The following is a 25,638-nucleotide window of genomic DNA, read 5'->3' on the forward strand; positions in this document are numbered from 1 at the left end:
ACGTCTCTTTACTCACCTTCAGTTGCCCAATACTGAGTACCCGCAGAGTTTTGTGGTTTCTATTGATATTGAGAAGGCCTTTGACTCAGTCGACTGGTCGTACATGCATAAGGTCCTGGAGCTGATGTGTTTCGGCCCTACGTTCCGGCTGTGGGTTAAACTACTGTATTCTTCTCCTCGTATGGCCATTCGGCTGGGTCTGGCCACGTCCGTGTACTTTGGGGTGGGGAGGGGTACCCGGCAGGGTTGCCCCCTCTCCCCCTTTTTGTTTGCTCTTACGATTGAACCGGTTGCCATTGCTCTCAGAACCTCTGAGGCCTTTGACGCTATTCGCGTGGGATCCATTAAAGAATGTGTAGCACTTTATGCAGACGATATGCTGCTTTTCCTTAGAGACTCTGGTCCCTCCCTGCGGGCGGTTTTGCACATTTTGGACACCTTTGGTACCTACTCAGGGCTCTGGGTGAACTGGGGGAAGTCTTCCATCCTTTCTCTTGCCGGGGCCCCGATGCCGGTCTCCTCTACTGATCCTCCGTTGTGTTGGGTGGAGTCCTTCACTTACTTGGGGGTGCGGATTACGCGGTGCCCGGGGGACTATTATACTCTGAATCTCCTCCCGCTTGTGCCTAGACTACAGCAGCTGGTGCAGGTGTGGAAGAGGCTCCCACTCTCCCTGCTTGGCCGTATTGCCTTGCTGAAGATGAAGTTTCTACCGGTGGTGCTTTATTTTCTGCGGCACTCCCCCACTTGGGTCCCTAGGGCTTTTTTCCGCAAATTGGATGGCATAATTGGTTCCTTTTTGTGGTCGCCGGGGGCCCCTAGGATAGGCCTGAAGGCCCTCCAGGAGCCTAAGGATAGCGGCGGGCTCGCCCTCCCTGATTGGCGTAAGTATTACCTGGCAGGGCAGATGGTTTTTGCGAGACGATGGTTGCGGGCGGACGCAGAGGATTCGGCTACGGTTCTGGAGGCTGCTCACTTGGGATCCTATGAGAGTTTGCGCCTGGCACTGTTCAGAGGTGTGGGCACTGACCTGCCGCTGACAGCTTCTATGAGGGCAACAATTAGGGCGTGGGGCCAGACGGTGAAGCTGGCGTGTCCCAGTTACCTTGTATTTTCTCCCTCTGCCCCCTTATGGATGAATCCCAAAATTCCTCATTTTTACCGACTTCCGGACCCTGGGGTGTGGGCTGCTGTGGGGATCAAGACGCTGGGGGACATTACCACTGAGGGTGACTTATTTACTTTCGATACGCTCTCATCATGACCTGCCCACGACTTATTTTTTTCGTTACCTACAGCTGCGGCACGCTTTTCGGAGTCAGTTTGCTGATCTTAAGATTGAGCCAGTGCCGTCGGACCTGGAGTTGATGCTAACTAACCCTGACCTTCGTAAAACGTTGTCCACTATATACAAGGAGCTGTTCCGACTGACCGAACTCTGGTTCGGCGCTATTGGTCGGAGGTAGTCTCCTGTCTTGGGAGGGTGCTTTTGACTCCGGTTCCGTTGACCCAGAGCGTCTGTCTCCTGGGCCTGGTGGAGGAGGTGGTCCCTTCGGTGGCCCATAGGACGCTATTGATTATCCTGCTATTCTATGCCAAGAAAGCTATCTTGTTGCACTGGAAGAAGGTGTCCCCTCCTTCGTTGGAATTTTGGAAGGGGCTGGTGAATGCTGTCCTACCTTTGTATAAGGCTACTTATGTGTCCCGGGGTTGTCTCCAAAAATTTGAGAAGGTGTGGAAGGCTTGGGTGGAATCTACAGAGACCGTGGGATAGTTTCATTTAGGTAACGACTTCACCGTAGTTGTCTATTTAGGCCCGATCTTTCTCTAGTGTTTTCAGTCTGGGGATGTCTACACTATTTTTGTACTATGCTCTAATCCAGCTGTAATGTGATGTATTTGTATCCTGCACCTCATGGATGGAAGGGCGGCTGGGGGTGGGCTGCTCCGCCCCAGTCGCCTCAGGGCCCTATTACTCCGTTCTGTTGGTTGTGCTGCCCAGGGGTTGGGGGGAGGGGGGCGGGTGGGGTGCGGTGGGTTGGGTTATGTTTGGGTTGTTATGCCGTCCCGCCTGTGACAGGGACTGGTAGTTGTTATTGTCTGTATTTTTCTTGTTGCAATACTCAATAAAAATAATTTTTCAAAAAAAAAAAAAGATCAAGAATAATGGTCTGGCAATCACCTGGCTGAGCTCTTTAAGAACCCTCGGGTGCAAGCCATCCGGTCCCGGTGATTTATTTATGTTAAGTTTCTCTAGTTTAGTTCTAAGTCTATCTTCTGTTAGCCATGGCGGTACTTCCTGAGGTGTATTATTTAGTTTAGCCTTACCAGTTGGGTTATGGTAGCCCCCTGATTCTTTTGTGAAGACTGAAGAGAAGAAATTATTTAACACTTCCGCCTTTTCCCTGTCCTCTGTGGCCATATTTCCTTTGTCGGGTTTTATGGGCCAATGTGTTCTGGCCTCGCTTTCTTACTGTTTATATACTAAAATAATTTCTTGGGGTTCTTTTTACTCTCTTCCGCTATATGTCTCTCGTGTTCTATTTTAGCCGCCTTGATTTTGTCTTTACATTTCTTATTACACTCTTCGTAATGCTTGAATGCTGCCAATGACCCCTCAGTCTTGTATTTTTTGAAGGCCTTTTCTTTAGTATGAATATGAATTTTTATGTTGGAGTTTAGCCACCCAGGGTTTAGTTTTGCTCTTTTAAATTTGTTTCCCTTTGGAATGCACTGGCCAATCCCTTTGTTTAGTATGCTCTTGAAGCACTCCCATTTTTCCTCCGTGTTCTTTGTTCCCAGGGTTCTATCCCATTTGATATTTTCTAGCAGAGAGCGCAGTTTGGGGAAATTGGCTCTTTTGAAATTCAGTGTCTTAATATTACCCTTGTGTTTCCAATTACTATGATTAATACTAAAACTAATTGACCTATGGTCACTGTCTCCTAAGTTGCCCCGTATTTCTATATCCGTAATCAGGTCTGTATTGTTGGTAATCAGTAGGTCTATTACCACATTGTTTCTTGTCGGTGCGTTCACCATCTGACCCATATAATTGTCCTGCAGAACATTTAGGAACTGCCGAGCCTTGGCTGAGTGCGCGGTCCCTTCTGCCCAGTCTATATCTGGATAATTAAAGTCCCCCATTATAATGACATTTCCCATCCTTGCTGCCAATCCTATCTGTAAATATCTCTCAGGAAATGTATGAAGATGAATGGTTTGACTTTTCAGATTGCTAGAATATTGCAGGAATGTCTCATAGACCATTGATAGTGAGGTAGGTGGGGTTTGTTATTGGTAAGTGCCTGTATTCCATTGTTCAACTGTGTCTGACTGCCTTGGGATAAACTTATTATGGGATGTATATGTGAATGTGGATTGTGCCTGTCCCGTTGTTAAATGTTAATGACCTCCCATTGTTCTGTCTGGATAATTAGTTTAGGTTAATTCTGTTCCTGTATACACTTTCATCTGCATATGATACTGTAATCAGGCAGAGGGGAGGGATTGTGTACACTGTATGGGAGTTTAAAACTCTGTTTTTATTGGATTGTGAATTTCAGGGCCTGTTCCCAACAAGGTACACCGGGGCGGTAACCTTGTTGGGGAAAACTATATAAAAGAGCAGCTGTACCATTAAAGTTTGAGTTCTACTTCACCCTGAATCTAGAGTTCTGTCTCTTATTGGGGGAATCTGCTACAAGGGATTGCTATGCTCCTCATACTCCCTTGACTAATCACTAAGCTCTTGTAGGAGCTTGTTCCTGTTCTTGCTGCACTTTCTGGGGAAAGAGAAGTTCACCCACTGGAACTTGGAGCCTTGTCGTAGGTCCAGGGTGGATAGGAGGCGGCGAGACCCCAACCAAGCTGCGGCAGTTCGTGGGGTCTAAGGTGGTTATGGTGTCTGGTGGAGTGCTTGGAGCCCTCGGTAAGCACTAGGGGCATCCATCAACGGAGGTACCCAGTCGGGGTGCAGGTTGATCCCTTACAATCTCTCTTCAAGAGATTCAAGATGCTGGAGTGTTCTTGAGTGGCTTGCCTCTAAAACTGTAGGAACTTCCTGCTCCTTCTCCTACCTCCTCTCCTGATTTTCTTGTTTTTGATTGATGTCTCTTTCTTTTTTTTCTTTGCCCTCTGTGGGGGAGCCGATGGAGGGTTTGAATGAAATACTCCTTGTTGTGGCAAACTGCCCTTGTGATTCCTCTCCACTGATGAATCTGAATCAGAGCTGCCCAAGGTGTAATCTAGAACTTCAACTTCTGCGTCAGAAAAATTAACGTTTGCCTGTGTTCCGCGGCGTAGACGGCCTCTTTGCTCCATATTGTTGTTGCGGTTTTCTCCAAGTATAAACATTATTGGATTCACAATCGAATCTATCACGTAACAATTTCTCCTTCTTGGTATCTATAATATTTTTCTCAATGCGATCCAATTTTTCATTGAGCTTAAGATCCAGCTCCTTAACCACTTTACCACCGGAGGATTTCCCTGCTTTACGTCTGGGCCACTTTTTGCGATTCGGCACTGTGTGACTTTAACTGACAATTGCTTGGTCATGCAACGCCGTACCCAAACGAAATTTACGTCCTTTTTTTCCCACAAACAGAGCTTTCTTTTGGTGGTATTTGATCACCTCTGCGCTTTTCATTTTTTGCGATATTAATAAAAAATAAAAGCGACAAATTTGAAAAAATAACAATATTTTTCTAATTTGACAGTTAAAAAATATCCAATATATTCCATTTTTGTCATATATTTAGGCCAAAATGTATTTAGCTACAAGTCTTTGACAAAAAATTCTCAATGAGCGTATTTTTAACCGCTTTAAGACGGTGATCAAGGGGTTAATGTATGCCTGGTGCTTACGGACGTGTGTGGGGGGAGGGGACTGTGTGACACAGGGACAGATCGCAGGTTGAGCTATGCTGAATCCTGCAATCTGACCCTGCCTGTCACTTAGGAGATCCGCCCGCTTTGCTTACACAAGCGGGCGGATCTCCACACTCGATCCCCGACGATCGGGGAAGAGCGGCGGTGATAACCGCCTCTCCTCCCTTGGCCCGACTCCCGCTGTGACTGAATACAGCGGGAGCGCGCCGCCGAGAGAGGGGAATGTCTGGTGACGTAGGTCTACGTCGCCAGACGATAACGAGCCACTGTGTCACAGTAGAGGCACAGTGAGCAGTGTTAAAGTGGTTAAACAATGGGCTATCTTTTAATGGGAAAATCTCTTCCTTGATCTCCGAAATCTCTTTCTGTAGTGTTGCAATCTCATCTGTCTAGGATTAGACTATGATCTTAATAAGTTCGAATGGACATGAGGATAAAGCATCTGTCCATTGCTTTTTTAGAGAAGCATCGGTCAAATCATATGTAGGTAATTTCTTGATCCTCAATACCCTAGGAATCCTTTCCAAGGTGAGATATTCAGTAAGCGTACTCTTATCCCAAAACAATTTTATTTCTTTGATCAAAAGTTTCTCCATTTTGCAAAATAAAAATCTCAAAGAACCAATGTCATTGTCAACCATGGCATGTAAACTGTGTTGGGCACCCGACCTAAGTGGATGCTCATGTGCAACCCCAAGGGTTCTGCTGTATCTCACCCCTGCTAAGCCTTCATCCATGACTGTGCAGATAATCAATAGTCTTAATGATAGCAAAACCAAAACTGTGAATCTTACAGAGCAAGCATAGACAGTGTAAGTCCTTACGAGCTAAAACAAAAAAACGCTGCTCCAGGTGATTCTCATAGGCCAACATCAACACAATGAAACCAGCATGTAGAACCCTGAATGTTGCTCCGCTCAAACTCGCACATGCATTCCCGCCTCTACTACGGTCGTGAATCCCATTCAGCAAGGCTCAGAGAATAATGCCTAAAAAGGAGGATACTACTGTTCCAATAGACGTGAGGCTATCCGCAGGGGAAGAGCCATGCTGTTTCCACTATGGTGATCAGGCACAGTAGAAAGACATGAGCGTGAATCCCTTCATAGAGGCAGATAGAGGTCAAAACCATATTAACTCCGCACCGCAATACACATAGATCTATACCGGCAAACAGACCCGCGCATAGAGTGTTCGCCAGTGGAGATGTCTATGTAGAGCGAACGGGTCTACACATCTAAGGGAAGGTTTTTTCTACCAGCAGTCTTTCCTCAATGCCGGTTCGCCCGTACACACTCTAATGAGCGTATTGCAAGCAAACCGACAACAGGAGCCATAATGACAATCTAAATAAAACACATCCTGAAAAATGTCCACACTAGTCCTATTAAAATTTCCACAACAACACCATACTCTATACCAGTGTCCTGATCACCGCCATACTCCATACCAGTGCCCTGATCACCGCCATATCCCATACCAGCGTCCTGGTCACCTCCTGATCTTCGCCATACTCCATACCAGCATCCTGATCACCGCCAAATCCTCATACCAGCGTCCTGATCACCGCGATACTCCATACCAGTGTCCTGATCACCGCCATACTTCATACCAGAGTCCTGATCACCGCCATACTCCATACCAGCATCCTGATCACCGCCATACTCCATACCAGCATCCTGATCACCGCCATACTCCATACCAGCATCCTGATCACCGCCATACTCCATACCAGCATCCTGATCACCGCCATATTCCAAACCAGCATGCTGATCACCGCCATACTCCAAACCAGCATGCTGATCACCGCCATACTCCAAACCAGCATGCTGATCACCGCCATACTCCAAACCAGTGTCTTGATCACCGCGATACCCCAACCCAAGGTCCTGATCATTGCCATGCCATACCAACCAGTGTCCTGATGACCGCTATACTCCATATCAGAGTCCTGATCACCACCGTACTGCATACCAGCGTCTTGATTACTGCCATAGCACATACCAGCATCCAGATCACCGCCATACCCCATTCCAGTGTCCTGATCACCTCCATAACCCATTACCAGTGTCCTGATCTCAGCTATACTCCATACCAGCATCCTTATCACCGCCATATGCCAAACCAGCATCCTGATCACCACCATACTCCCTACCAGTGTCCTGATCACCGCCATAGGAGCTTTGTGGGTTCATTGGTTAGGAAGGGAAATTTTTTTAGAGATTTTGCGGAGGTTGAGGCGGCAAGCCTTGGAAAGTGATTTGATGTGGGGCTGAAAGGAGAGTTCAGAGGCCAGGATAACACCTAGCACCCTGGCATGAGGGGATGGGTGGATGGTTGTGCCATTGCTCTTGACAGAGAAATCAGGGGAGGAGGCAGGTAGGGGAGGAAATATTATGCGCTTGGTTTTGGACAAGTTGAGTTTGAGGAAGTGGTGTGACATCCAGACAGATAGGTTTAACAGAACTGCGACCCACACTGTGCTTGTAGGCTTCTGTCAAAATACCGCTTTCTACAGTCTGAACATAGATATCAGATATTACAGCCACCCTAAATACAAAACTAGCCGGAACTTAGTTACATAGTACATACATATAATATATGTATATAAGCTATGTATAGATCTAGAACCTTTATTGAACAGACTCACACACAATATATACCACACAGGATGACATCCCCTCCTGATCAGATAACCCCACCAGGTCAGGTGCCTGATTACGTTATCCTATGCAGATGAAATTGTGTACAGAAATATAATTAACCTGAACTAATTACCTAGCCACCTGGACAGAAACAATAGGTGAATGGGAATCCACATCTAGACAATGTTATAATTAATATGTTAATTAACTCAGCACTGCAACAAGGATAAAACAAAATACATTACACATTATCCTAAGTATAAACACAGAACCCACAGTAGACAATAGGTGAGTAAATCAACATAATCAACAATGTGTGGAAGACAGGTGGTTGAGCTGATGATATTAGCATCTGCTATGAGTCTGTGTGAAACAGTCTCTTATTGGCAATAGGCAGATAGGCCTTTAACATGGATCCTAGGTCTAGAGTGTTCATATATTCCTTGAGATATATTGTTGACAAATATTACTGTCCCATTTGAGTAATCCAAATAATATTCTCAGTGTCCATTAAGTAGCTGTTCATCATTTCCTTGGTCACCCGGTGTTCCTAATAGGCACAGGGTGACTTACACATTAAAGAGGGGCCTAGGGAGCTAAGAGAGGGATTTCTCAACCTCTCTAAGGTAAGCTGGGTTCCATGGGCCCTCCAACCAAAGTGGCTCCCGTCACAATATGTCTGTTAGTAAGTCAGTGATGTGTGAGGGGACTGATGGAGTGAGCTGGGAGATGGAGAGATAGATTTGGGTATCATCAGCGTAGAAATGGTACTGAAAGCCATGGGAGGCTATCAGTTGACCCAGGGAGGAGGTGTAGATTGAAAAAAAGAGAGAGGTCCAAGAACTGAACCTTGGGGGATCCCAATGGAGAAAGAAAGAGGAGAGGAGGAAGTAGAATTGTAAGCGACACTGACGGTGCAGTGGGATAGGTAGGATGACAGCCAGTAAAGAGCACAGTTACGGAGACCAAATTAGTGCAGTTTTTTTGAGTAGGAGGGGGTGGTCAACTGTATCAAAGGCAGCCGAAAGATCCAGAAGTAGGAGTACAGAGTAGTGTCAATTGCATTTTGCTGTTAGTAAGTCATTTGTGAGTTTTAAAGAGCAGTTTCTGTGGAGTGTTGAGGGCAAAATCCAGACTGAAAGGGATCAAAAAGGTTATTCTTAATAACGTGGTCACTCAGTTAGTTGTAGACCAGGCGTTCGAGGAGTTTAGAGGAAAAGGGTAGCAAGCAGATAGGTCATAGATTAAGATCAGTAGGGTCCAAGGATGGCTTTTTAAGCATGGGGGTGACCAGTGCATGTTTTAGAGCATTGGGGAAGATGCCGGAAGAGAGGGAGAGATTGGGTTAGATAGTGTAGAATGGAGTCAATGGCTGACTGTAGTATTTGAAAGGGAATAGGGTCCAGGGGACAGATGGTTAGGTGGGCTTTAGAAAGGAGTTTAGCAACTTTGTCTATGGTAGCAGGTTTGAATAAGGGGAGTGTTGATTGCACCTGTTGATGTAGGGTGTTAAGTGGGGAAGATACCTGTTAAGTGGGGGAGATACCTGTAGAGTAGAGATTTCATCACAAAATCCTATTTTTGAGGTGATTAGCAATCTCCTGGGCAGTGTGTGAGTCAGTGCGTGGAGGCAGTGGAAGCCCGGCTCCAGGAAGGAGGGGGGCAGAGACTCAGGAAAGGTTAGATAGGTAGTTGTAGCAGGAGACTCAATTATTAAGAGGACAGAGAGGGCTATCTGTCAAAACGACCATGAGCGCCGAACAGTATGTTGTTTACCGGGCGCTCGGGTTCGGCACATTTCAGATCGGGTGGACAGATTATTGGGCGGGGCTGGGGAGGACCCAGCAGTCATGGTGCATGTGGGCACTAACGACAAAGTAAGAGGAAGGTGGAGGATCTTAAAAAATGATTTCAGGGACTTAGGGAATAGATTGAGGAAAAGGACCTCCAAGGTGGTTTTCTCTGAAATACTGCCGGTACCTCGAACCACATCAGAGAGACAGAAGGAGCATAGTGAGCTGAACAAGTGGCTGAGGAACTGGTGTAGGAAGGAGGGGTTTGGGTTCCTGGAGAACTGGGCTGACTTCTCAGTCTGTTACCGGCTCTTTAGTAAGGACGGGCTTCACCTTAATGGGGATGGTTCAGCTCTATTGGGAAGAAAGATGGGCACAGTGTTGGAGGGGCTTTTAAACTAGGTGGTGGGGGGGCGGGCTCAGAGGTAGTGACAGTTAGTAGAGAACAAAGGACAGAAGCTACTATGGGGGTCAGCAGTGACAATATAACAGCAACAACAACTAATGGGGGGAATGAGCAGACAAACCACAAACCAAGCAGGAATAAATGTAATGATAAATCACTATCAACTCCAACAACACTAAGAGCAGTATACACAAATGCCAGGAGCCCAGCAAATAAAATGGAGGAAATGGAACTGTTATTACACGAGGAGGACATAGACCTTGTGGGAATAACAGAAACTTGGTTTGATCCGAACACTACTGGCTGGCAAATATTGAAGGGTATTCTGTGTATAAGGAAGGACAGGGAAGGCAAAAGAGGGGGTATGTCTCTATATAAGAAATAACGTAAGGATGATAGAGAGGAGTGACATTATGGAAGGGATGAGGGCGGAGGTGGAATCCGTGTGGGTAGAACTCCATAAGGAAGAAGGGGGAAAGTAATAGATGGGGTATGTTATAGGCCCCCAACCAAAGCGAGGAGGTAGAGCTGGAACTTCTTTCACAGTTGGGAATAGCGGCTAAGCAGAGACAAGTCATCGTAATGGGGGGACTTCAATTATCCCAATATTGACTGGGAGGAAGGGACAGCTCACTCAGTAAAGGCCCGTCATTTCATGAATGTTTTACAGGACAACTACATGTCTCAGATGGTAGATTCTCCTACTAGAATAAAAGCATTACTCGATCTATTAATTACGCACGATTCGGGTCTAATCTCAGATGTAGAAGTACAGGACAACTTGGGTTCTAGCGATCACAGGATGATTACTTTTAAAGTAAATCACAGGACAACAAGGCATGAGGGGAATATAAGGACTCTAAATTTCAGAAAGGCAAACTTTCCTAAAATGTGCTCAATACTAGAGAAAATAAACTGGGACCTAACCCTAGGATCATTGAACACGGAGGAAAAATGGGAATGCTTTAGGGAACATATTAAAACAAAAGTATTGCACAGTGCATTCCAATGGGAAATAAATTTAGAAGAGCCAAGGTCAAACAAGGGTGGCTAAACCGTAATGTAAAAATGCTTATTAGAGTGAAAAAAAATGGCCTTTAAGAAATATAAAAATGGAGGGGACATTATCGGCTTTCCTCCAATACAAGGATTCTAACAGGAAATGTAAAAACGGAATCAGGACGGCTAAAAATGACTTAGAGAGACACAAAGTAGAGGAGAGTAAAAAAAAAGAACCCTAAGAAATTCTTTAAATACATTAATAGCAAAAAAGCGAGGTCAGAGCACGTTGCACACATAATTAACAATGAAGGGAGGATGGTTACAGAGGACACAGAGAAGGCAACTGTGCTAAATACTTTCTTCTCGTCAGTTTTTACACATGAAAAGGAGTATACAGACCAGGACTGTCTGGTTAGCACAACATCACAAGACTTGGGCAAAATCAAGGAAAGACTTGATAACATTAACACGAATAAATCAACAGGAACGGGTGGCTTGCACCCGAGAGTACTCACGGAACTCAGTAGGGTTATTTCTAGACCATTGTTCCTAATCTTCACAGACAGCATATTGACAGGAACTGTACCGGGTGACTGGAGGAAAGGCAATGCGATACCAATATTCAAAAAAAAGGGAGGAGGGATATTCCGGGAAACTATAGACCAGTCAGCCTGACATCAATTGTATGTAAATTATTGGAAGAGATGATACGGGACTATATCCAAGAATTTGCTAAGATCAACAGTATCAGCAGTAATCAGCACGGGTTCACAAAAGGACGTTCTTGCCAAACCAATCTGTTAATATTTTACGAGGAGGTGAGCTGTGAGCTAGATAGGGGGGAGGACTGTGGATGTGGTGCATCTGGATTTTGCTAAGGCATTCAACACAGTTCCCACAGACGCTTAATCTACAAGCTAAGGTCTGCAGGCATCTACCTCAAGGTTTGTTCTTATATAGAAAACTGGTTTCATGGGGGTGTCAAAGGGGTGGTGATAAATAACATGTACTTAATCTGGTCCGAAGTGGTAAGTGGGATCCCCCAAAGGCTCAGTCCTGGGACCAATTTTGTTCAATTTATTCACCAACAACATAGAGCAGGCATTCCCAAACTACAGCCCTGCAGCTGTTGCAGAACTACACATCCCATGAGGCATTGTAAAACTCTGACATTCACATACATGACTAAGCATGATGGGAATTTTAGTTCCTGAACAACTGGAGGGCCGTAGTTTGGGAATCCCTGACATAGAGGATGGAATCAGTAGCTCAATCTCAGTTTTCGCGGATGACACAAAATTAAGCAAAGTCAGTGGCCCTGCACACACCTTCCTGGGTCACTAGCTGTTGCAGGCAGAGGTCAGCAGCGCTAGGCCTGGATGCCTGCTCTTCTGCTGTAGGCTCACTGGGTTGTTCCTCCTCAGCAGAAAAGTCTATTAAATCCCCAGTCTCTGGAACTGGTGTCTGAGGATAGAGGTTCACCATCTCCTGTCCGTGGAACCCAGAAGATGTTATTGGTGCTGGGCAGAAGCTAGCAGAGCTCTGCCCTGTCGTCAGCACTTCAACTTTGGGGATGGAAATCTCCGGAGTTTCCACTGCAGATGCAAAGGCATGCTGCTGAATAAGTTATAGCAGTTCCCTGTATGCTCTTTCCTTAGCAAGTATTCCAGATCAGGTTTAAGCTTGGAGATCCCTGCGAGAGTGAGCATAGCCTCTCTGTATTCTCGCAGGTCCTCAAGGATAGGTTCCCCTTCATCGCCAAACACGAAACTATCTGTAAGGCTCTCCCACAGCATACCACGGGTGCCAAAGTCATATCCCTCTGGAGAACATGCTTTTGTCTCCCCTAAATATTTCTGCTCGGTGTGCCATTGCAGAGCCCGATATCGATTGTCCAGCTCTATCTCCTGCTGGAGATAATTCCAAATTCGGACACCAATTGTTCCTGGGGCCGCTCTCCCAGGAATGGCATCCGCAACTCCCGTTGGTCACTGGCCCGTTCCCCTGGGGTTGGAAAGCACTTGCCCTGGTATATGCCAGCAAGCTGGAGGGCTCCAATCCAGAGCTCCACTTGAATATGCTGCCTGAGCTCCAGGTATTGATCCGCAGACATTTTCCTAGGCTATACTGAAAGGATGATACGCAGCACCCCCTCAAACTCTGATGCCAGGTTCATATCTCCATTGGGGCGACCAAAGTCTGCTATCCTGATCTTGGATCCCAGTGGTGGTTTGGATGTCCCAGACTGCAGGAAGCATCCCACCGCTTGCCACCAATGTAAAGAAAACTGACCCACCCTGACTGGGTATCTCCACCAAGAAGCTGCTTCTCAAGTTCTGGAACACGAGACTAGTGAATCTGGCTAAAGTTACCCCACAAACTAGGTAATACCAGTTTTGAAGCAAACCAGAATAAGAACTGTTTATTGAACAAGAATACAGGCTTTTTATACACTTGAGAAGTACGTCAGTCACTACGTGCACAATGAAACAAATTTTTCCCCAAAACATCACACAATGGTTTAGATAACGAGGTACAGCTGACACAAGGCTAATCCCATCATAGAGGATCCTCCAAGAGTTGGTCAAATTAGCCACCAGACAGAAACATGAATGAATGAGAATCCACACCTAGACAATGCTTTGATTAATCAGGATCTCACTCCAGGGCAGACTTACCGACATTGAGCTCATAAGGTACAATACACATTATTACAGGTGTAAACACATCCCCGCAGTAGACAATAGGTGAGAAAATTAGCACAATTAACGATGTGTGGAAGATGGGTGGTTGAGCTGATGATATTAACATCTGCTATGAGTCTGACTGTGCGGAGCAGTCCTTTTTGATAATGTGCCATTTAGGCCTTTAACATGGTTACCGGGTCTAGAGTCCCAGAGTCTGTGTGTCTTGGGGAGACATGGACTTGATTCCAGGAAACATTACTTTAAGGGTCCCCCCAGCATACATCTCACAGAGTAGGGTTCCTTTAAAAGCCGGGGCCCATAGTCAGTAGGCAAGAGGCTAGCCTGCAGTCCCCTCCAAAAGCCCCTGTCCTGAGTTTGTCACAGGTGATACGGTCATTAGACCTTGTACTGAAGAGCTAACACTTCCCTGAACAGGTGTACCACAGCCATAAAGTTAATCTTCAAGACTTGCATGTCATTGGGTTTTACTGCGACTTTCAGCCATGTACTGAAGAGCTAACACTTCAGTGAACAGGTGTAGCAGGGCCAGGCACTGCCAATATCCACATTAGATGTGGAGTGCCAGGCTGAGGTGTGAGAGAGAGGGCCAGCGAGGGTTCCTCAGGATGGGTGCCAGCCCTGGGACGGACCCCCTCCGAGGGGCGCTGAATCACATTTTCACACCTTGTTAAAAACAAAAAGCTCCTTCATCGGGGGTTTGTTTTTCTGCCTTTCAAAGCAGGAAATGAGTTTTATAGGATTTCCAGGTCCTGGCCCCAACCGGCAACAAAATGATATAAATATAGAGAGAGCAGAAATACATCAACTAGAGGAGAGAGATAGGACTAGTCCATCCATCACCCAAAGGGTGCTCCGAACACGAGACAAGGCGCACTCCATATAGAGACATACAGAGAGGGAACACTCCGGATAGAGACATACAGAGAAGGAGCACTCCGAATAGAGACATACAGAGAGGGAGCACTCCGGATAGAGACATACAGAGAAGGAGAACTCCAGATAGAGACATACAGAGAAGGAGCACTCCGAATAGAGACATACAGAAAGGGAGCACTGCAGATAGAGACATTCAGAAAGGGAGCACTCCGAATAGAGACATACAGAAAGGGAGCAATCCGGATAGAGACATACAGAAAGGGAGCACTCCGGATAGAGACATACAGAGAGGGAGCACTCCGGATAGAGACATACAGAGAGGGAGCACTCCGGATAGAGACATACAGAGAGGGAGCACTCCGGATAGAGACATACAGAGAGGGAGCACTCCGGATAGAGACATACAGAGAGGGAGCACTCCGGATAGAGACATACAGAGAGGGAGCACTCCGGATAAAAACAGACACACAGAGAGGGAGCACTCCGGATAGAGACACAGAGAGGGAGCACTCCGGATAGAGACACACAGAGAGGGAGCACTCCGGATAGAGACACACAGAGAGGGAGCACTCCGGATAAAGACACAAGCAGGTGCTGCCAGGTAGCTTTCCATACATAGTCATAGACAGAGGCCAGGTCCCCCTCATATCCTCGGGGAGTGATATCTGTCCTAGACACAAGAAGCCTCAAGCATGCTGCATCCTCGGACATCTCCATTTCTGGGGCTCCTCCTTCTGCTCCTCGTCCTTCCATACACACACAGCCGCTGCTACTTTCAGGCCAAAGGTGGGTACCGCTTGTTAGGGCACTCTGATATTATACTGTGTCTATGGGATGCAATTGGGTAGATGATATCATTACAGTGATAGGAGTATATAGGAAGCATTGGGGTATATAATAATTATTACACTGAGGTCAGTGATTGGAGTATATGGGATGTACTGTTGTAAATTATGCCTAATAGGAGTATTGGTGGGGAATGGCATTGTATGGGAGTATTGCTGAGGAATGGCATTGTATGGGAGTATTGGTGGGGAATGGCATTGTATGGGAGTGTTGCTGGGGAATGGCATTGTATGAGAGTATTGGTGGGGAATGGCATTGTATGGGAGCATTGCTGAGGAATTGCATTGTATGGGAGTGTTGGTGGGGAATGGCATTGTATGGGACTATTGCTGAGGAATGGCATTGTATGGGACTATTGCTGGGGAATGGCATTGTATGGGACTATTGCTGGGGAATGGCATTGTATGAGAGTATTGGTGGGGAATGGCATTGTATGAGAGTATTGGTGGGGAATGGCATTGTATGAGAGTATTGGTGGGGAATGACAATGTATGGGACTATTGCTGGGGAATTGCCTTGCATGGAACTATTGCTGGGGAAATGGCAGTGTATGGGACTATTGCTGGGGAATGGCATTGCATGGGACTATTGCTGGGAAAATGCATAGGACAATTGGTGGGGAATGGCATTGTATGGGAGTATTGCTGGGGAATGGCATTGTATAGGGGTATTGCTGGGGAATTGCCTTGCATGGTACTATTGCTGGGGAATTGCCTTGCATGGGACTATTGCTGGGGAATTGCCTTGCATGAGAGTAATTGCTGGGGAATTGCCTTGCATGAGAGTAATTGCTGGGGAATTGCTTTGCATGGGAGGATTGCTGGGCAATTGCTTTGCATGGGAGGATTGCTGGGCAATTGCTTTGCATGGGAGGATTGCTGGGCAATTGCTTTGCATGGGACTATTGCTGGGGAATTGCCTTGCATGGGACTATTGCTGGGGAATTGCCTTGCATGGGACTATTGCTGGGGAATGGCATTGTATGGGAGCATTGGTGGAGAATGGCATTGTATGGGAGTATTGCTGGGGAATGGCATTGTATGGAAGTATTTCTGGGGAATTTCCTTGCATGGGACTATTGGTGGTTAATTGCAATGGCATTGTATGGGAGTATTGCTGGGGAATGGCATTGTATGGGAGTATTGGTGGAGAATGGCATTGTATGGGAGTATTGCTGGGGAATGGCATTGTATGGGAGTATTGGTGGAGAATGGCATTGTATGGGAGTATTGGTGGAGAATGGCATTGTATGGGAGTATTGGTGGAGAATGGCATTGTATGGGAGTATTGGTGGGGAATGGCATTGTATGGGAGTATTGCTGGGGAATGGCATTGTATGGGAGTATTGGTGGGGAATGGCATTGTATGGGAGTATTGCTGGTCATCTCTGGTAACACATGGCACTATGTGTCCGTGTGAAATGCATGCCTGTTCGTCTGTCAGAGACTGAAGTGTGTCTAATATGAGCGCTCTCTCCTGTACTGCAGCACTGTGCCGCCATGATGGGAAGAGCTACGGATTGGGGGAATCGTGGCTTGGCAAGGACTGTCAGCTCTGCACCTGTCTGCACCCTGTGGGAGTCGGCTGCTGTGAGATGTAAGTACACACACATACCGAGAGTGGACCTGTCCCATTACAACATAAATATTTAACTTAGCAGTAGACACAAGAGCTCTGATCACCTGACCCCACACGGCCAGTCCAGCCCCGATCACCTGACCACACACAGTCAGTCCAGCCCCGATCCCCAGACCACACACAGTCAGCCCAGCCCCGATCCCCAGACCACACACAGTCAGTCCAGCCCCGATCCCCAGACCACACACAGTCAGTCCAGCCCCGATCACCTGACCACACACAGTCAGCCCAGCCCCGATCACCTGACCACACACAGTCAGTCCAGCCCCGATCCCCAGACCACACACAGTCAGTCCAGCCCCGATCCCCAGACCACACACAGTCAGTCCAGCCCCGATCACCTGACCACACACAGTCAGTCCAGCCCCGATCACCTGACCCCACACAGTCAGTCCAGCCCCGATCACTTGACCCCACACGCCCAGCCCCGATCACCTGACCCCACACAGTCAGTCCAGCCCCGATCACTTGACCCCACACAGTCAGTCCAGCCCCGATCACCTGACCCCACACGCCCAGCCCCAATCACCTGACCACACACAGTCAGCCCAGATCACCTGACCACACACAGTCAGCCCAGCCCCGATCACCTGACCATACAGTCAGCTCAGCCCCGATCCCCTGACCACACACAGTCAGTCCAGCCCCGATCCCCTGACCACACACAGTCAGTCCAGCTCCGATCCCCTGACCACACACAGTCAGTCCAGCTCCGATCCTCTGACCATACAGTCAGTCCAGCCCCGATCACCTGACCCCACACGCCCAGCCCCAATCACCTGACCACACACAGCCAACCCAGCCCCGATCACCTGACCACACACAGCCAGCCCCAAATCACCTGATCACACACAGCCAATCCAGCCCAAACCACCTGACCACACACAGTCAGTCCAACCCCCGATCACACACAGTCAGCCCAGCTCCGATCCTCTGACCATACACAGTCAGCCCAGCCCCGATCACCTGACCCCACACAGTCAGCCCAGCCGCGATCCCCTGACCACACACAGTCAGCCCAGCCGCGATCCCCTGACCACACACAGTCAGCCCAGCCCCGATCCCCTGACCACATACAGTCAGTCCAGCCCCGATCCCATGACCACACACAGTCAGTCCAGCTCAGATCCTCTGACCATACACAGTCAGTCCAGCCCCGATCACCTGACCCCACACAGCCAGTCCAGCCCCGATCACCTGACCCCACACGCCCAGCCCCAATCACCTGACCCCACACAGTCAGTCCAGCCCCGATCACTTGACCCCACACAGTCAGTCCAGCCCCGATCACCTGACCCCACACGCCCAGCCCCAATCACCTGACCACACACAGTCAGCCCAGATCACCTGACCACACACAGTCAGCCCAGCCCCGATCACCTGACCATACACAGTCAGCTCAGCCCCGATCCCCTGACCACACACAGTCAGTCCAGCCCCGATCCCCTGACCACACACAGTCAGTCCAGCTCCGATCCCCTGACCACACACAGTCAGTCCAGCTCCGATCCTCTGACCATACAGTCAGTCCAGCCCCGATCACCTGACCCCACACGCCCAGCCCCAATCACCTGACCACACACAGCCAACCCAGCCCCGATCACCTGACCACACACAGCCAGCCCCAAATCACCTGATCACACACAGCCAATCCAGCCCAAACCACCTGACCACACACAGTCAGTCCAACCCCCGATCACACACAGTCAGCCCAGCTCCGATCCTCTGACCATACACAGTCAGCCCAGCCCCGATCACCTGACCCCACACAGTCAGCCCAGCCGCGATCCCCTGACCACACACAGTCAGCCCAGCCGCGATCCCCTGACCACACACAGTCAGTCCAGCCCCGATCCCCTGACCACACACAGTCAGTCCAGCTCAGATCCTCTGACCATACACAGTCAGTCCAGCCCCGATCACCTGACCCCACACAGCCAGTCCAGCCCCGATCACCTGACCCCACACAGCTAGCCCCGATCACCTGACCACACACAGCCGATCCAGCACCAACCACCTGACTCCACACGGCCAGCCCAGCCCCGATCACCTGACCACACACACAGCCAGCCCTGATCACCTGACCATACACAGCTAGCCCCAATCACCTGATCACACACAGCCAGCCCTGATCACCTGACCACACAAACCATACAGCATCATACAATCATTTTACACTCCCGTTCACAATGGAGATATAAAACTTCAATAAAAAAATGTTTTTTATTTGATCTTATAAAGAAATCATGTAAATACAGTTCTATGTTCGGTCCTCAGTCTGGTCATCAAGCTGAAAAAACACTGGAGGCATCCTAAAGTGTCTCCTCAGGTGCTGCAGGTTTTGGGGGACATACTTCTCATGATAGGAATACCCCATAACTTATACCATCCGTCAATGCTATCAGGGGTCATTCTAGCATGCCTTAAGCACCATTGCAGTGTCAGGACTTAGGTCCTTCGTTCTCTTTTATAAGTACAATGTACAGGAGCGGAGACATTGGGCTGCAGAGCTAACCATCTACTCTATATTCCTCCACAGAACACAGCACCCCATTGACTTCCCATCATGGTGTGAAGCTCGCTATGACCCTCAGACCTGTCACATCTCTGTGGTTCAGAAGGCCAATCCTAACCTTCCATGTGTGCACAGCGCAGACTACGAATGGGGCTCAGCCGGGACCCCGGAACCCACTTCAGAATCCATCTACTCCACCCACCTCGGGAGATAGACTACGACCCGTGATCTCTGCATTTCCATATCTACCAGACCACTGTGAGCGCTCTACCGGCTTCTTATTTCCTGGGTATCCCTGTATATTCATTACAATGTGGCTGGCTCCCTGCAGCTTCCATCAGTGCCATGCGGCCAGCTATGTGCCAGCAAGACCCCGGCGTCCCCCCAGGACTACCATAATGTGTTTATGTTGTAATACTGTGTATGACCACTTAGCACCCAATAAACCACTCTGCTCAACCTCCGTGTCTACACTCATCTGTACCAAGACACCTCCACCATTCTATAGATTCCACCCCGAGTGGAGGCCAAGCACACCTTACTCCACCCACTGGGCCAGACAGTCCCACAGGAGGAGCTATAGATTGGTCCCGTCCCACTGAAGGACTACCCAGAGGAGGAGCTACAGAATGTTCCCCTCCCACTGCTGAACAACCTAGAGCAGGAGCTATAGAGTGTTCCTCCCTCCCTGCAGAACCAAGGAGAGGGAGCTTTAGAATGTTCCATTCCCACTGCAAGACCCAGAGAAGGAGCTGTAGAGTGCTCCCTCCCACTGCAGGACAACCCTGAGGAGGAGCTATAGAGGGATCCCTCCCACTGCAGGTCAACCCTGAGGAGGAGCTATAGAGTGCTCCCCTCCCACCGCATGACAACCCCAAGCAGGAGCTAGAGAATGTGCCCTTTCCACTGCAAAAAAACACATAAAAGCTGCTATAGAGCGCTCCCCTTCCATTGCAGAACAACCTAAAGAATGTGCCTTTCCGCTGCAGGACAACCCAGAGGAGGAGCTATAGAGTGCTCCCCTTCCATTGCAGAACAACCTAAAGGAGGAGCTATAGAATGTGCCTTTCCACTGCAAGATAACCCAGAGGAGGAGCTATAGAGTGCTCCCCTCCCACTGCAGGACAACCCTGAGGAGGAGCTATAGAGTGCTCCCCTCCCACTGCAGGACAACCCTGAGGAGGAGCTATAGAGTGCTCCCCTCCCACTGCAGGACAACCCTGAGGAGGAGCTATAGAGTGCTCCCCTCCCACCGCAGGACAACCCCAAGCAGGAGCTAGAGAATGTGCCCTTTCAACTGCAAAAAAACACAAAAGCTGCTATAGAGCGCTCCCCTTCCATTGCAGAACAACCTAAAGAATGTGCCTTTCCGCTGCAGGACAACCCAGAGGAGGAGCTATAGAGTGCTCCCCTTCCATTGCAGAACAACCTAAAGGAGGAGCTATAGAATGTGCCTTTCCACTGCAAGATAACCCAGAGGAGGAGCTATAGAGTGCTCCCCTCCCACTGCAGGACAACCCTGAGGAGGAGCTATAGAGTGCTCCCCTCCCACTGCAGGACAACCCTGAGGAGGAGCTATAGAGTGCTCCCCTCCCACTGCAGGACAACCCTGAGGAGGAGCTATAGAGTGTTCCCCCTCCCACTGCAGGACAACCCTGATGGCAGAGCTATAGTGTTTCCCTTCCTCTGCTGGATAATTTAAAGAAGGGAGCTACCGGTTGCCCCTCCCACTAAGGGACAGCTTAGAGAAATGTGGTACAAAGTGCACCCTTCCCACTGTAAGACAACCCAGAGAAGAGGGAGCTATAGACAGAGCGCCTCCTAATTAAAGGGCAGCCCAGAGGAGGGAGCAGAGTGTGGCCCTCCAACTGCAGCACAACCCATACAAGGAGGAGTTATAGAGTGTGCCCCTCCTACTGCAAGACCAATCAAAGTAGGAGGAGTTATAGTGTGCCCCTCCCACTGGAAAGATAGGCTTTAAAGACAAACATGGAGGATTATGGAAAATGCTCCTGGAATTAGTCCCTCCCTCTTTAGGGTGACAGGAGGGAGTGATTGGTTATCTCCCCACCCATCTCCAGTAGCTACCACCACTTCCAGTATGGCCCCGCCGTTAGATACAGATGGAATGGGAGGAGGAGGTCGGGGACACGTAGGAGGCCAGTAAAGGGTTGGTGGGTAAAACTTTGATGGGCAGGTCCCAGCTGAATGTGTCCACGTCGATGTGTTCAGCTCCAGTCCACGTGATGATCTCCGATTGGTTCTCTGGTACGGTAGGCGCTTCCACCGGTTCCCGGGCAGTGACAAATTCAAAGTGCAGGCGCCATTTCACTGAAACTGCAGAACGGGGGAGAAGAGAGGTGACCATAGCGGCATGTCCTAACCATATGACATGGTATACAACCCATGAATGAGAATAAACCCCATCGATCCGTTCTCCACATCCATTAATGTAACCCCCCATCAGATGGTCTCCTTACCACACTCACCGATGTTGGTAGTGAAGCCCGGGCAGGAGCTCAATGGGACCGGGAGGCTGAAATTGCTGCTGGCGGTATGCAGGCAGGACTCGTGGTGCTGAGCGTGGGTGCTGATAGATACGGGCTGTCCGCGGGAACGTCTGTACTCCTCCTGTACACTCTCCTCCGTTTGTAGAGACACTGAATACTGCGCATAGAGAACACACTGATCATACACCGCATCAGGGGGGTCTGTACACATTTATTTCTACAACTTAAACCAGGGGTCCTCAAGAGGTCCCCAGGTGTTCTACCAACTCCACCATTGCCGTGGACTCCATTCCACTTACATGTGGCATTTATATCCTCGCCGCAGAATGGAAGACAGAGGGTGGGTGTATAAGGGCTTGTTTACATTTGCTTCAAATTCAACTCGTTCAGTAGTAACCCCCAGCTCTGCTGATCCCCCGTTCAGTAGTAATCCCCAGCTCTGCTGATACCCCATTCAGTAGTAACGCCCAGCTCTGCTGATCCCACATTCAGTAGTAACGCCCAGCTCTGCTGATCCCCCATTCAGTAGTAGCCCCCAGCTCTGCTAATCCCCTGTTCAGTAGTAATCCCCAGCTCTGCTAATCCCCTGTTCAGTAGTAACCCCCAGCTCTGCAGATCCCCTGTTCAGTAGTAACCCCCAGCTCTGCAGATCCCCTGTTCAGTAGTAACCCCCAGCTCTGCAGATCCCCTGTTCAGTAGTAATCCCTAGCTCTGCTAATCACCCATTCAGTAGTAATCCCCAACTCTGCTGATCCTCTGTTTTGCGGTTCCTCTTCTCTCTCTGCTCCCCGTTCACCTCCCACTATATTACTCCCCATGTGACATCTGCTAGTTTCTACCGTCCTGGTCCCCCGGATCTGCTGATTCTCCAGAATGTACTCTTTTCTCTCTCTCCAGTCTCCGATCACCTCCTATATTGCTCCTAAACTGCTAACCATGTGTGACATCTGCTAGTTTCCCCTGCTCAGCTCTGCTGTTCTTCTGCCGTCTAGTCCTCTCTCTCCAGTCCCTGGACATCTTTTGCTACAGCGTTCCTATGTTGCACACCTGCTATGTGCCATCTGCTAGTTGCTCCTCTCCAGTCCGGACCCTGCTCACCTTCCTGCTGTTCCGCACTGCACTCCAGATGTGAGGTCTGCACCAGACACCCCCAGAATATATACACATGGACCGGAAGGGACTGCTGAGGACCTCTTTCTGAGAGCCAACTGTTGTCGTACAATTTAAGAAACCCTCTACAATCTCACGGAAAGCCTTCCCAGAAAAATGGGAGGATGGTATAGAAACAAAGCAGGCTTGGGGGAGGGGTTAGTGGCAACATATGCCTATGACTTGGAATGGGATGTCTAAAAATCTCATCTAGGTAAATATATTTATATATACACACAGTATCTCCCAAAAGTAAGTACACCCCTCACATTTTTGTAAATATTTTATTCTATCTTTTCATGTGACAAGACTGAAGAAATGAGACTTTGCTACAATGTAAAGTAGTGAGTGTACAGCTTGTATAACAGTGTAAATTTACTGTCCCCTCAAAATAACTCAACACACAGCCATTAATGTCTAAACCGCTGGCAACAAAAGTCAGTACACCCCTAAGTGACAATCTCCAAATTGGGCCCAAAGTGTCAATATTCTGTGTGGCCGCCATTATTTTCCAGCACTGCCTTAACCCTCTTGGGCATGGAGTTCACCAGAACTTCACAGGTTGTCACTGGAGTCCTCTTCCCCTCCTCCATGATGACATCACAGAGCTGGTGGATGTTAGAGACCTTGGGCTCCTCCACCTTCTGTTTGAGGATCCCCCACTGATGCTCAATAGGGTTTAGGTCTGGAGACATGCTTGGCCAGTCCATCACCTTTACCCTCAGCTTCTTTAGCAAGGCAGTGGTCATCTTGGAGGTGTTTGGGGTCGTTATGTTGGAATACTGCCCTGCCCCCCAGTCTCTGAAGGGAGGGGATCATGCTCTGCTTCAGTATGTCACAGTACATGTTGGCATTCATGGTTCCCTCAATGATCTGTAGCTCCCCAGTGCCGGCAGCACTCATGCAGCCCCAGACCATGACACTCCCACCACCATGCCTGACTGTAGGAAGACACACTTGTCTTTGTACTCCTCACCTGGTTGCCCCCACACACGCCTGACACCATCTGACACCAAATAAGTTTATCTTGGTCTCATCAGAGCACAGGAGACGGTTCCAGTAATCCATGTCCTTAGTCTGCTTGTCTTCAGCAAACTGTTTGTGGGCTTTCTTGTCCATCATCTTTAGAAGAGGCTTCCTTCTGGGACGACAGCCATGCAGACCAATTTGATGCAGTGTGCGGCGTATGGTCAGAGCACTGACAGGCTGACCCCCCACCCCTTCACCCTCTGCAGCAATGCTGGCAGCACTCATACGTCTATTTCCCAAAGACAATCTCTGGATATGACGCTGAGCACGGCACTCAACTTCTTTGGTGGACCATGGTGAGGCCTGTTCTGAGTGGAACCTGTCCTGGTAAACCGCTGTATGGTCTTGGCCACCGTGCTGCAGCTCAGTTTCAGGGTCCTGGCAATCTTCTTATAGCCTAGGCCATCTTTATGTAGAGCAACAATTCTTTTTTCAGATCCTCAGAGAGTTCTTTGCCATGAGGTGCCATGTTGAACTTCCAGTGACCAGTATGAGAGAGTGAGAGCGATAACACCAAATGTAACACACCTCCCCCCATTCACACCTGAGACCTTGTAACACTAACGAGTCACATGACACCGGGGAGGGAAAATGGCTAATTGGGCCCAATTTGGAGATTGTCACTTAGGGGTGTACTGACTTTTGTTGCCAGCGGTTTAGACATTAATGGCTGTGTGTTGAGTTATTTTGAGGGGACAGTAAATTTACACTGTTATACAAGCTGTACACTCACTACTTTACATTGTAGCAAAGTCTCATTTCTTCAGTGTTGTCACATGAAAAGATGAGGGGTGTACTTACTTTTGTGAGATACCAATATATACATATATACACACTGCTCAAAAAAAAAAAAAAAAATGAAAGGAACAATTTGAAAACACATCTCAATGGGGAAAAATATCATGCTGGATTTTTGTACTGGTATGGACTGGGTAATGCGTTAGGCTCTATACTGGTATGGACTGGGTAATGTGTTAGGATCTATACTGGTATGGACTGGGTAATGTGTTAGGCTCTATACTGGTATGGACTGGGTAATGTGTTAGGCTCTATACTGGTATGGACTGGGTAATGTGTTAGGCTCTATACTGGTATGGACTGGGTAATGTGTTAGGCTCTATACTGGTATGGACTGGGTAATGTGTTAGGATCTATACTGGTATGGACTGGGGAATGTGTTAGGCTCTATACTGGTATGGACTGGGTAATGTGTTAGGCTCTATACTGGTATGGACTGGGGAATGTGTTAGGCTCTATACTGGTATGGACTGGGTAATGTGTTAGGCTCTATACTGGTATGGACTGGGTAATGTGTTAGAATCTATACTGGTATGGACTGGGTAATGTGTTAGGATCTATACTGGTATGGACTGGGTAATGTTTTAGGATCTATACTGGTATGGACTGGGGAATGTGTTAGGCTCTATACTGGTATGGACTGGGTAATGTGTTAGGCTCTATACTGGTATGGACTGGGTAATGTGTTAGAATCTATACTGGTATGGACTGGGTAATGTGTTAGAATCTATACTGGTATGGACTGGGTAATGTGTTAGGATCTATACTGGTATGGACTGGGTAACGTGTTAGGATCTATACTGGTATGGACTGGGTAATGTGTTAGGAAG

At 48.4% G+C, this 25,638-nt stretch overlaps 4 protein-coding genes across 6 annotated transcripts in view; 3 read left to right on the forward strand and 1 right to left on the reverse strand.

Moving 5' to 3' along the window:
- LOC309550973 (uncharacterized protein) overlaps nucleotides 1–25,638 on the forward strand; it is a gene marked incomplete at both ends in the record, with an annotated part of 360,984 nt that overhangs the window by 76,566 nt on the left and 258,780 nt on the right. The window lies entirely within an intron of this gene.
- TLN1 (talin 1) overlaps nucleotides 1–25,638 on the forward strand; it is a 510,560-nt gene that overhangs the window by 39,661 nt on the left and 445,261 nt on the right. The window lies entirely within an intron of this gene.
- Nucleotides 15,016–20,272, forward strand: MSMP (microseminoprotein, prostate associated; the record flags this gene model as incomplete). Its single annotated transcript, XM_082266323.1, has 3 exons — nucleotides 15,016–15,109; nucleotides 16,657–16,765; nucleotides 19,347–20,272. The coding sequence occupies 3 exons, from the start codon at nucleotides 15,016–15,018 to the stop codon at nucleotides 19,534–19,536; spliced, it is 393 nt and encodes a 130-aa protein (XP_082122449.1). The 3' UTR covers nucleotides 19,537–20,272.
- The window catches only part of RGP1 (RGP1 homolog, RAB6A GEF complex partner 1), a 38,976-nt gene continuing 34,679 nt past the window's right edge, over nucleotides 21,342–25,638 (reverse strand). For 2 of the 3 annotated variants that reach the window (XM_082266306.1, XM_082266308.1), the window contains 2 exons: nucleotides 21,803–21,989; nucleotides 21,342–21,659 (listed from right to left, as the gene is read on the reverse strand). In XM_082266306.1, the coding sequence (XP_082122432.1) occupies nucleotides 21,436–21,659; nucleotides 21,803–21,989 (411 nt within the window). In that variant the 3' untranslated portion in view covers nucleotides 21,342–21,435. The remainder of the gene's footprint in view (nucleotides 21,660–21,802; nucleotides 21,990–25,638) is intronic. The other variant, XM_082266307.1, reaches the window with a different exon arrangement.

Source organism: Pelophylax lessonae, assembly GCF_965119305.1.
Source record: "Pelophylax lessonae genome assembly, chromosome: 1".
Taxonomy (NCBI): Eukaryota; Metazoa; Chordata; class Amphibia; order Anura; family Ranidae; genus Pelophylax; species Pelophylax lessonae.